The 12,871-nt window shown below is 39.7% G+C and overlaps 2 protein-coding genes across 5 annotated transcripts in view; one reads left to right on the forward strand and one right to left on the reverse strand.

Annotated features, from left to right (window-relative positions):
- LOC110974001 (serine/threonine-protein kinase TBK1-like) overlaps positions 1-12,001 on the reverse strand; it is a 25,512-nt gene extending 13,511 nt beyond the window's left edge. Inside the window, exons 1-6 of the mRNA XM_022225284.2 lie at positions 11,842-12,001; positions 10,955-11,081; positions 6,349-6,489; positions 4,451-4,580; positions 1,980-2,161; positions 1,157-1,314 (exon numbers count right to left, since the gene is read on the reverse strand). Of these exons, the coding sequence (XP_022080976.2) occupies positions 1,157-1,314; positions 1,980-2,161; positions 4,451-4,580; positions 6,349-6,489; positions 10,955-11,062 (719 nt within the window). The 5' untranslated portion in view covers positions 11,063-11,081; positions 11,842-12,001. The remainder of the gene's footprint in view (positions 1-1,156; positions 1,315-1,979; positions 2,162-4,450; positions 4,581-6,348; positions 6,490-10,954; positions 11,082-11,841) is intronic.
- LOC110974000 (polynucleotide 5'-hydroxyl-kinase NOL9-like) overlaps positions 10,081-12,871 on the forward strand; it is a 19,626-nt gene continuing 16,835 nt past the window's right edge. The window contains exon 1 of one of the 4 annotated variants that reach the window (XM_022225283.2): positions 10,081-10,279. The gene's annotated coding sequence lies outside the window, so the exon portion shown is untranslated. Of the gene's footprint in view, positions 10,280-11,702; positions 11,752-12,092; positions 12,328-12,871 lie in introns of those variants that run through there. The other 3 variants (XM_087135529.1, XM_022225280.2, XM_022225279.2) reach the window with 3 other exon arrangements.

Raw genomic sequence — 12,871 nt, forward strand, 5'->3', positions numbered from 1 at the left:
CACGTCGCATTACAAAGAAGTTTCATCTACGAAAGACCACTAACAATTTCACGAAACAGCAAAATGAAATGAACAAATGAAAAGGCCAATGAGGAGGTGGGAATGCCTCGACACTGCTTTTTTTAAAACACTTTTTCTTTATTTTGCAGCCAAACAATAAATAAATAATTGTGTGTCAAATCAAGAACATTTAATTTGCTTTCCTGGCTAATAATAGTTAAGTTTTTTAAAGGAAGCATTCAGCTCAACTTATTTTCACACACAGGGCTACAACGTACGTGTTACAAAAATACAAACAAGATCTAAACAATTTTCTTATTGGAAGGACAAGAAGCTGGCAGTTTTTTTTCATTATATCTCAGAGGGTACACTACTTGTCAACGGGTTGTATCAACACAAAAATTTGTCCTTCACTTAACCCTCACAAAGTTTTAAATTAATTGACCACGACTGATGTCCAAACAAGCTACGTGTACATGTACATAACGGGATAAACAAGTAAAATGTGGAACTTTCTCCAGGAAAATGTGGACGGGTGTAATATATTTGGACACAGAGCTATGGAGCCACTGCCATGTTGTCCTGATGACATCACACCTTAGCTCTTGAATCAGATTGCAAACAGTTGATGTACAACTTCCTGATAGTCTGGTGACAATTTGTGCCTGATTCTCTTGTGGTTAAACCTGGTTCCTCTGCTTAATATTCTTGGAAATAGACACAAACACAACAACATTGACAGGATTTCTGATACTGTATCAGTTCTCACTGGATACTGTACAGTTGAAGTCATCAATAAATATTTGAATTCCTGTTCGGAAATGTGGAGAATCCATTGAATTTAGGCTAGCAACTTTTCACTTGTTGTATGGCACATAGGATGAAATTTGGCAGAGCAAAGGGTCGAAAAAAATGAAACAGTACTGTCAACAGGTTTTCTGCATGCTTTCAGTATTTTTAGAAACACTTTGATTTTTTTTCAGCGAACTCAAAACAGGGAGTTGTGTAAAAGATAAATATGTTACATTACAGGGTTTTTCAAAACACTATAACTCCTGCAATGGGAAGAAACAATGAAAATTTACTTGATTTGTTTTTTCTAAAACCCTTTCATTCAGCAGGTTGGCAATCCAACTTATAAAATAGTCGGCCTTACATTGTCTCTCTGTTCCTTCTACCGCCGTACGGCCTGAAGGGCAGAACGCCAGTCGCAACGTGGTAAAACGTCACCCCGATGCTCCACAGGTCAATGCGGGCCGAGAATGTTTTGCCCGTCGGCTGTCTCAACACGGCACGCTCGTATAGGTCTGGATGCTGAAAAACCAACCAAGATTTGCTTATGGTTGTATTCACTCTATCACATTTATGATCACTGGACGTCCATGCATATCTGATGAGCCGGTAGCAGCACTGGATTGCAACTTGAACATACTATGGGCCCAAGCAGGCAACATATACTGTATAAATGTTGCCTGATTATCAAAATTCAGTAAACTATTAACACCCATCTGGTAGGCAGGGTTGTGTTGGGACCATTCCCCCTTTCCGAATCACTTTTTCTCCATTTCTACGATAATGTGACAGAAACAAAGTTTTGACGACATTTTACATCCCCTCCAAAGCACGTTACAAGTCCCCAACTTAGCGGTCCTCCAGCCACAAAAATTTGGTTCTAGATTAGTCCTTGTACAACACTGTGTGAAATGATGAATGTCCTGGCTTAAAGCAGAATTGGTATAGCACCTGCATCAATGACTTGATAGTCACCAGAAACATGAGCTGCTCAAATGCTCAAACGTCTACGGAGGATGTGGGAACTGGTTTCGAAATCAACAATTTTACAGAAAGGAGAACCACCAGTGTCCACACATCAGGCAGCAAAAAGGCTAATTACACAGGCAATCTTCAAAGTTTACATAATTTTTCAATTTAATTGGGAACTTTTCTTCAGTTAAAAAAATGGTCAAGTAGCACAGTACCAAATACTCTTCAGTTCCGTAAAGAGACATAAAGTTCTCATCATCCTGCAGTTCCCGGGCGGCGCCAAAGTCAGCCAACTTATAGACTGTGTCACCGCAGTCATCAGTCACTATCATGATATTGCCAGGCTTGATGTCACGATGGACAATATCCAAGTCCCTGAGATGCTTCATGCCCGCACCTTAGCAAGAAGAGGGCAACATACAAACAGTCAATCAATCGACAAACCAACAACCAACCCAACCAACAAACAAACCGACACTCAAACCTTGATGAAGTTAGACTTTTAAGGCCCTATACCTTCAGTACATATCCCGGTACGACCAGGACCAGTATGTTATCTGCATAATTGACTTCTAAACAAAAAGAAATATCCGAAGCGGTAAGCAAACAATTTACGGGTAAACAGGCCTGGGCCTATTTTAAAAAATCCCTTATTAGATCGTCAGATGTTTAATTCAATCAAAACTCAGCCTTCACTATTACAAGAAGGAAGAAGGAGTTCAAAGAACAAAACTTTTTCAAATTTTTATAATCTTTACAACAGCTTCCCTACAACTACCGGTAAGATAGAAGGCAGCAATTCAACAAAGGACTGATTTTTTTTTAAGGCAAAATAAAATCTCCGAAAAGGTCAATCTTTTCTTTTTCATTTAATTCAAAGTCCACGTTTCCATTACATACAAAATTTCATTGAAAATCAAAAGAATATTTGAACATGTGAACGTGTAGTGCAACCTTAATTCGAGGAATTCATGATTGTCCGACTTTGCAGGAACCCAAACCTTATGGGCAGGGGATCCCCACAAATATTGGCCGACAACGCAATCTAAAGTTGCTTCACAATAGTCTTCCCCAGAAATTACAAAACCTATCAGGATGTAGGAACCAACCCCCTCCACCACAATCACTCACACCCATTTATTCTGACAAGAATATGAACAAGGTCACAAAGCACAGTGCATTTCAGCACAATGACATCAATCAAAGTAGCACCTCTGCCAATCTTCGCTTTATCAGCATAAGAAACCACATAATTAAACTAGAATTTGCTTTCACAACATTTTAAGAAAGAGTCAATGCCAGGTCCGTTCAAGTGATTCATAATATCCAAGGATAAATTTCAAAGGCAGAGTGAAAGTACAAGGAGTCAAAAGTATAAAGAAAAGTTTCTCTCTCTTTGAACTGTTCTTTTGAGTCATGAACAGTGACAGAGAGCAACTTCTGTGCAAATGGATCATTGTCTGACTTTCTATTTACATTATTTGGTGGGCAGATTACACAGGTTGTCACGGCCATTCGCCTTTTTCTCATCTGTCAATTTTCCTATGAAACCTACAAGCACTCTCCATGCCTAAGGATGTCCTACAAATGGCCCTCAAAAACCGTCCAACTGTCACACACCACGGAGGGCTGCCCAGATGTCATATAATTCACTCAATTTAAATCACTGAGTTAAATAAACGGAAAAGTTATTTCAAAATCACTAATGAAAATGCAATTTTGGACCAACGTCTATGATTAAAATCTTACATGTGTACCAGTGCTCACTGTAATGAGATGTACATGTACATGTAAGGTATTACTCCTGTATCCTGGAAGTATGTCGAGTAATCTTGTTTTCAATGTACATGATACAGTGTTCTGAAACTGAACTAACGGTTATACATGTACTTTACAGTATAAACGAAAGAGTGTTCACTTCCTCTTGAATATTCTTCCATTAGCCTAATCAACAACTATCACTTGGGTCATTCTATGAGGTTGGGGCACAATTTGTGATGGTGTCCTTGTTTTACATCCATGGGTAACTTTTACCACCTGTCATGACCTGTAGAGTAGGTCATTTACTCTGTAAAAATAACACACCCCTCTGTATTCAGCCTTGCAAGATGTATAACAATGTCAATTGGGAATCCACATGCAGGGAAATAGCTGTTGATTTTTACGGAACCCATGTAACAATTGACAGGGTTTCAAATTGTGTCCATCAGTTCTAGCACTGGTTGTGAACCTTCAACCCCCATCCCAACAAACTCTTGTAACCCTTGGGCTGCATGCAAGCGGAGTGATCCCACTGACTCCCAATAAAGGCAACAACAACATCAAAATTCAAGGGATTTTGACATTCAATGTAAACTACATATTCTGCGAAAGAGGACACGAGAAGATTTGTCAGGCACTGAGTTCATGAGCATTTGTGTGCATTGTGGTTGTGTCTGACTTTCCATGACGGTCGTTCAAAGTGACTTATTAAAAGCAAATGTTTTAAGCAAATGACACAGTGGTAAAAAGAAAAAATGAAAAGAAATAAATTAAACAAAAAACCTAATTAGTAAATAATCAGATTTAGAATAAAAAGATTTTATAAATGAAGCACTTATTATTTGTACACTTCTGTACATTTTTATGTGCACATGAGTGGCGTATGGTGCAAAAAGAAACGACAAGTGCAAAATAAGTATCTTACAGACATCCCCCAAGGCCCGCTTAAACTCCTCCTCTTCCAACCCGTAAGAATTCCTTGGGTCATCCAGGAGATTGTACAGACTACCTCCGGTACACAGCTCCATGATGATGACTGGGTTTTTGCTGATTTGCTACAAAACATCAAAGAAAAAAAACCATAAAAATGAGGGAGCTACATGTAATCTTCTCCAGCAGAATGATGCACGATGAATGCCAGGATTCTGCAGAGAAATCTTGCATCTTTTTCTCTAAATCAACCTGTTCAGAAGGCAACATTTTTAAATTCAAACTCCCCTCAGACATTTCTGCCAGCAACCTTCATGAATCCTCTGCACCCTTTCACTGGGCTGTTCCAATTATTTGATTTGGATTTTCAATCCATTATCAAGTATTCACTTTTTGTTTTAAACATACCGGTACGTAAGGATGAAAATTAGTGCAATAAAACATTATTTGGTTACAATATTGCCTTCTAAAGGAATATTTGAAGGCGTAATGAGTAAACTCAAAGGAGCTGAATACATCTCAGAATGCCCAACAATAAGGTTAAATGTTTCTTTTCCTTCACGTTTCTCATTTTTAACTTCCTGTAAAGGCATACATGTATACATGTAGTTTGATTAGGCTTCTGTGGGGCAATTTTTAATCAAATGGAAGGCTGAATATTCAAGTATTCATTTATTCAAATTGAAACAGCCTCATTAAGGAGGAAACCAATAACCCACTGTAGATGTACAGTGTACATTTACATGTATGTATTCATAAGTATATTATTCTTAAATACGTAGAAGTAAAAGTCCATCTTCCTCAACCCTACAAATCCTTCCAAATCCTTGTAATGGTAGACTGTGACAAATCTTGGAAGGTTTTGGTTAATGGTACTACGTGTACTCATACATGCCATCCACCCAGAAAGTTTACCAACGAAATAAATCTCCAATGGTTCCCAAATTCTAAGTGGGACTGTTAAGGGGGTAGATGCCTCAAGCCAAAAGGTATGGGGGCACACCCCATCAACTTCTTAAGGCAATAAATAACTCAGTCCAAATATCCCATTTCATGCTTCAAATTACATACATAACCTTCAACAACGAGTCTCTGCTTACATTAACATAAAATTCTTTGTTGATGGAATAATTTCACGGATCAACTGCGATTTTGCGTCCTTCCTATGCACATTTCTTTTACCTACGATTCTGTGCACACAAATTTCTCTGCTACAAATGCATTAGCACAGAATTGTGTAGTTAGCAGTTTGACCATTAGTTTAGTAGTTTTTGCATGCAAATCGGCGTGCGAAAATTAACAGACCCAGGGTAAAAATTAAATCTCTGTATAGTAAAAATTAAATCTCTGCATTCATGTTATCCACATAAAAATGCATCCTCACTTCACTGAATGAACCTGCCACCTGGATCTGATAACAAAACGAGTTCAGCAGTACAAGGCAGTGTATCAGCGCAATTCATTTCTGAAGCCACATCAAAATAGTTCCTGGTTCCTCATCAGTGCCCACGTCTGGAGACCTGCCACGTCCAATTCTTTTTAATTTCATCTCTCCATAAACCTCCATTTTCAACAAAATCTCCAGCAAATGTAACAGCAGAATTTTAGACGTTTTAGATGGCCTGGTTCTTTTATCTTCCCCAAATTGTTAGACAATTGACTTCTCTCAAAATTCTCCAGACTGTCCAACTTGAAATGTTCCAAGGCCAATACCCGTCAGCGGAAATAGAGGATCATGTACCATTTTTTAATTGGTTTGACTTCAAACAACATAAATGCATATCCACTGGAGGCAAAGATATGTGTAAAAAAGCATAGGTACCCTCACTGACTTTTTCAAAATGTTCCAACAAGAAACCGGGATTATTTTATGTGACTCAGCAGGGAACTCACATCTTGTTCGATGTCGAAGAGCTTGACGATGTTGCGGTGACTGAGCTTGAGCAAGACGTCAAACTCCCTCTGCTGAACGCTCTGGGGCCGCATGAAGCTCATGCTGTTGAACGCTTTGGCCGCCACCAGCTCTCCCGTTTTCTGGAAGTGCACACACATGAAGATAAGAGACAGAATGGCATTGAAGCCTGGGGTCCAATTTCATAGCGCTGCTCAACAACCAATACGGCCGTTTCACAATAGTGCGGCATCAAGAGTTTACAACGCGTTGGCCAATGACAATGCGTGAAATTTGTGGCCCAATGCGCATTTGGAAAGGGTTAACAAATTTTGCCCGTCATGAAAGGCCAATGTATTGCAAACTCTTGGTGGCGCACTATTGTGAAACGGCCGTATTGGTGTTATTCTCCAGTCGGCCATCTTCAGTTGAAAGCGAGGCAATCACTCTATAAATTTTCTGAAAACTTAATGGGTGTGGGTATAAAGATGATGACGTAGAGGCAAATCATAGTTTAACAGCCTTGTGCTGGGATGGGTAATTCTAACATACACATGGATAAAAAGTTGTGACACCTTTTTTTCGAATGATAAAAAAGAATTCCTGTAATCCTGGCACCTGTAAATATGCAGCAAAATAAGCTCCTTCCCATTTCAGAGTGTTCAATACACGAATGGATTCAAACAGCATAATCCAAAATGCCCTTCTCGTAAATAAAGCCCCTTTTGTACCACAAATAATCGGACAAAAAATCTCTCCCAACACAAATTCCTTTGATAAGTACTGATTACCGCAAAGAACTTCTGTTACATGTATATATTGGTTTAAACTAACTGGCAAACCTCTGATATGCTTCGTGGTGTGAAGTGCTGCAGGACAACAATGGAGGTCATTTATTTTAAGTGGCTTTCTTTAGTAGTGCACTTATAGATGCATTTCAGTCACTATAATGTAAGAATATGACCACATGGCAGGCATTTGTGATATTGGACAGGGTTGTTTGCAGTGTTACAGAAATAATAGCCCCGTTTTATTGGATCAGAGCTGCATGTACAAACCAGCTTCTTTAATTGCCCCTATTTGAATGGTTTTAAACAGTCTGTTGTTGTACCATCTTGGTTGGCATTAATTACAACCCTCCTACGCTAAGTCACATTCTTGACACAGTTGTCCGATCAGTCAAAACCAGTCAAATTTCCCATATATGTCTACGTGCTGGGGGAAATCAAGTGGAAGGCATTTTTGACTGTTTTTGACAGTTACAGCAAAGGAGGGTTAAAAAAAGTTCCCAGCTGTTTTGGTATTCTCAGTCATCATGTTTTCATGCACATTGTACATGTACATAATGTTACAGTTTGCTGGGTACATACATGTACATGTACATTGTACATCGCTTAGTACTACAAGCACAGTGCTACAAAGCACTCTAAGACTATTCACATTGGGTCATAAGCCATGAACATTTTAAACGTGTGTGGATGAATGGGGATATACCGTAATTTGATATGAACATAGTTTTCCCAGATGCTGCATCCACAAAGGTCACGTTGTAACCTTTATTCTGGTACCATTTTTTCCAACAGGTGCACTGCACACATTAAAAACAAATTACTGAGCACCAGTACCTTATACAAAAAACACATATACTATACATGTACTTGTAAATATAAACCAATCAATTTGCTTATCCTTCAGCTTGTAATAAAGCATACACCGGTACACTTTCACTTCTGGTTCTGGGTCAATGCTTTTGATACATGTACATGTACACGTAGACTAGTGCATGCATTGCCAATGTGGATTTGGAAACTGCATTGTTAATTATTCAATTTCAAGGAACTGCATACATGTACATAAAACCACATCTGGTTTTGCTCATACATGTATATGGAAAGTAATATTATTACACACACTGTACATGAGTGTAAAGTTAGTACACCGCCTCCCGCATGCATGAATGTACATGTACAATCTACAGTATGTGTATGCATGTCCCTGTAACTCAGCCTACATGGACTGTAGTAATAGTATGATACCATGGTTAATCTTGAAGTGGGACTTCCCAGTAGCATGCAACACATATCACATTCACATGGTTGACCTGTTGTATTGTTACCCTTAGTGTTATTTCTTTTTTTATCCATTATATCGCATATGTGCAAATATACAGTATATAAAAATACTGTGTAGCAGGCCTACATTCGTCGGTACCTCTATACCGGTACCTGAGAACGGTTCAGTAAACATGACGAGGGTACATTGTAGATGTCTTTGTATTTCACACTTTTCATACTTTTTGCATGTGTGCTACTAGCATCTGTACTATACGTTCATATGCAGATTGATATGCATACAGTACATGTACATGTATGCACAGCAGCCGACCAGCAACTGTAATTCTTGATGCTCACTTTCCAACTGAATGTACATGTATGTAAATGCTTTGCAGACAAATGTACGATACAACTACTGTACATTAAGTGTGCCCTCAATCTGTTTCAATACATGTACATACATGTCCGAGCTTGGTTTTGAAAACAAACTGTACTGTTGAAAACGCTACAATTAATCTCTTTCATTTACACCGAAATTTCTTGATAATAGTGTTAAGATCGTGGCTTAAAGGGTGATTGCACATGTGCATTCATGCACTTGCATGCAGGAGAAAAACCAGGAAGACCTGCATTTGTACAACGGCTTGCTACTTGTACACTGATCAAAGGAAGATTGTGAAATCAACGCTGAATACCCCCTGTACATGCATTGTACATGTACTATTGTAGTGGTTCTGCTTTACTGCTGAACCTTACACTTTAACTTGTTTAAATGAAGCTGTTTACATTTCCTTCAACAGGTCAACCCTTTACAAAGCTATGTGAACTTCCTCTAACCTGAAATCAAATTACTCAACGTTTGTCCTTGACGCAAGGACATGTGTAACTCAACCATTTCAAGTAAAAGAAAGGGACCTTTTCATTTACCTAACTTTCCTAAAATAGCCACAAGCATTATATATATCAGTGATTAACGACAGCAACACTGCACTGTGCGCAGCAAGAGGCCTGCATGACCAATTATGGCCTTTGCACACAGCACATGATGTTGTTGTCGTTCGCTTTAACAGCACTTTCAGCACCTCAGGCTATTTGCATCACAGCACATGATGAGGTCATTACCTTACTTAGGGGAATACCCTCTTGTAGACAGACTGCGTACATCCTGGTCTTTTTTCTTTAGCATACACTGTAATCCTAGATAGTGATAAATGCATTGATCTCTTCCTCTTGCCACCTTGGCCTCTGTACTGTGGACAATGAATTGCAGTTCCTCAAAACTGAGAACAGAAGCTTTTGTAGGCTTTGCGTGTGTATTCCCAGGTGCCTCATACCTGTGTGTACAGGCAATGCCCGTTACTTGTATTCAATCTACTCAGATCTATCGGTGCGTGCGCTTCATACTATCCTGGATAACCTGCTGACCTACATGTACATGTCCGTAATACGCAGGCAAATCTTTACCGATGGGCGCCACTAGTGCATCGGTCAAGGGGAAGGAAGGAAGGGACAAGTCTCATCCCTTAGTTTTCACTTTCTTGGAGGGGAGGGAAGTCAGGGGGATATTTTGAATTTTTTTCTGCCACTCTCAACTGGTTATGAAATGACTTTTAAGAGGGTAAATTTTCAACCAGATGAGCAGACATGGACCCACCGTGCTTGAAGGTTTCTGGCTTTAACCTCAGTTTGGTCCCCTCTTCCACATCGGTGTGCTCCAATTATTACACCTACGAGCAGCAGGTTGTTTTTCCATTTTACCCATGAAAGGTTTCGCACTCCAGCGATCTTGATATCCGCTGTTTGGGAACTCCATTTATCCCTTCACTGACAAAGAATCGAGGGGCTAGTGGAACTGTTTCAACTGTCACCCGGAACACAGGTAAAGAATTTTTTCTGTACACCCACATTCCAACAGAAACTGGTCGCATATTCGCCACGCAAGCACATACATGTACATGTACATTGCACGTAAGATGGGTTTTTCTTTGTTTTCCCTTTGTTGAGAAAGCTCAGGGAAAAATTTTCTCCCACAATGACAACTCCTTCAAACTAAATTTTTGAGGATTTTGGATAAACTTTTTCCCGCCAATTTGCCACAGACCAAAAAGTAACCGCTGACCCCAGAAAGGCTCTAAAAGTTTTTTTTCAGAGGAGGAAACTTACATGTACATGTGTGAGGAAATCTAGCAGGCCCAAGCCTGTGTGCACTTGGCATGTATATGTACAAGCTGTGTACAGTACCAACTAATGGGAAGTTAAGGTGGGTCATTCTACAAATTTGAGGTCTGACATGTGACCTTTTTCCATCCCTGTTACGCCTCCCATGGACACGTTGACAACCTGGGATATCCTACTATATTTATGTGTTTGGCAGGCAATTTGCAGTACTTATTTACTCTTGAAAATTAAAGAATGTGTCCTTAACATTAAACAAATCATACGCTAGACGTAACTGGGACGGCAAAAAAATTTAACTTCGAATTTACAGAATAACCCTGCTACTTCTTGCTCATGTATGAAGATCGTGAATCTATGTAACGTCCATAACTGTTACCTTGTGTCGGCCTTTGTAGACGGTGCTAGTAGCACCTGTTCCGAGTACATCTTGTAGGTACCACAGATAGGTCTTGGTGCTACGGATCTGACCTGAGGTGGAAGCCATGTTGATCTTGTACTAAGATCTGTATAATATATATGTGCACAGGGAGAAAAAGAAGTTAGATTATGCCCCCAAATAACTGTGTTTACAGCAGCCTAACCAATCTGGAGCCTTTGTCTCAATTGTCTTCATTTCCAACCTCAAACTTGGCAATTGAATAATTTGCATATTAAACTTTTGAGAACAAAATTCACTTGAGTCTAGAGATCACCATTTACGGTTGATTAAACAGAATGGACGAAACTACTTTATGTGCAAAACTGAAAATTAACAGAATTTGCAAAGCAATATCATTTATGGGTCCTGAATTTAATCAAAGCTGGTATTAGTTACTATTAAAGACTGAAATGGACAGTCACAACGTGAAAAAAATTCTTTGCCTGCCTACAGACACAATTCGAATGTTAGCAGATAAAATGGTAACATTGAACACAACTGTCAGGCATTGTAGCACTCCATATGCTACACATCAAAATTCTCATTGGGGGTTCAAGAGTAGTAAGAGTAATTGTGGAATTGGCACAGGTAGACAGTGTATTCATGATATTCAGATATTGCTGGAGCTATTGCAAGAGCAGCAGGAATTTCCCTTCCACTTTTGGCTTGATATTTAATTACTCTCCAGCTTCCTGTTAGCCTCGAGGGCTAGGCCCGGGCGAGTACTGTTTCGGCATGTTCGGGTGGAACGCTACGTGAGTGTGTCTTGTCATCTTCTTTGTCTCATTGAGCACTATCGAACATTAGAACTAAGAGTAAGACCAAGTTAATCTCGTTCAACCAACCTGCCTCCTCGAAACTTCGACATCGCCGGTCGAAGTGAATGCTGGTTAAGCAGTTATCGTCAGATTATCCAAAAGACATGAAGAATGACTACCGTGTGGATGCCTCCTCCATTGTTTACTTTTGCGCGGTCATCACCAGCAATCAGTAGTAAGCATAACACGGCAAGTACATGTACACTGTACACGTATGTACAAATGTATTGTACATGTACATGTACATAATTATATCGTACAGTGAAGTCAACTAGCGCCCTCTCTCTTTCATGTGATTAATTACCACGTGCAATTAAGTTACACGTACAATGCATTGTGTAAACCTCTGACGACACTTGAGGATTAATATTACGCAAGGAAGGTGGAGATGGATTGACAAATTTGTACGTTGCATTTCGTAAAGCGAGTAACCAATAGTGTGCGTGGCCTTGTGCAATAAACTTAGTGCAAATATGACTGTGGTCCATTGACTCAAGCTCAGCGACATGTCAGGCAAGGCTGGATGATTATTGCATGGAGCATGGAGGAAGGAACACATGGAGGAAGGAGGGGACCTTCCTCCATGATTATTGTCAGGCATAGGGGGCCTATTAAATATTTGCCTTCCTCGTCCATGGTCAGATCATGGTACCCCTGGCCCTAAAACTGTGGGGTCCGCTCCACTCCCGGGGCCGGGCGGACGTTGGACCCCACAGTTCTGGGAATGGGACCATGGTTCATGATTAACTTGCGCTCACAGGAGCAAGTCTTTTTATTTAGAAGAAGTGCCATGACTTTTAGGGATTATGTCAGAAGTGAGCTGCATGAAGTTGAAGCTTGAGAAATTTTAGACCTAGGCCTATAGGTAGGGACAGAAATGGGATTTTTGAAGTTGCTCTATAAGCTTTATGACTGTGTTGTGTTGAAAGAGGGGATAATTCTGAGCACATTGATACCAATATGTCTGTATTTGGTCGAGGCGTTGCTGAGATATGGCGATTTGAATTTTCTGAAAATGGGAATTTTTCGTTCTTTTTCTTAATGGAGATCATGGTTA

This window comes from Acanthaster planci, linkage group LG04 (genome assembly GCF_054643075.1).
Source record: "Acanthaster planci isolate LZ-2023a linkage group LG04, COTS_SCS, whole genome shotgun sequence".
Lineage (NCBI taxonomy): Eukaryota > Metazoa > Echinodermata > Asteroidea > Valvatida > Acanthasteridae > Acanthaster > Acanthaster planci.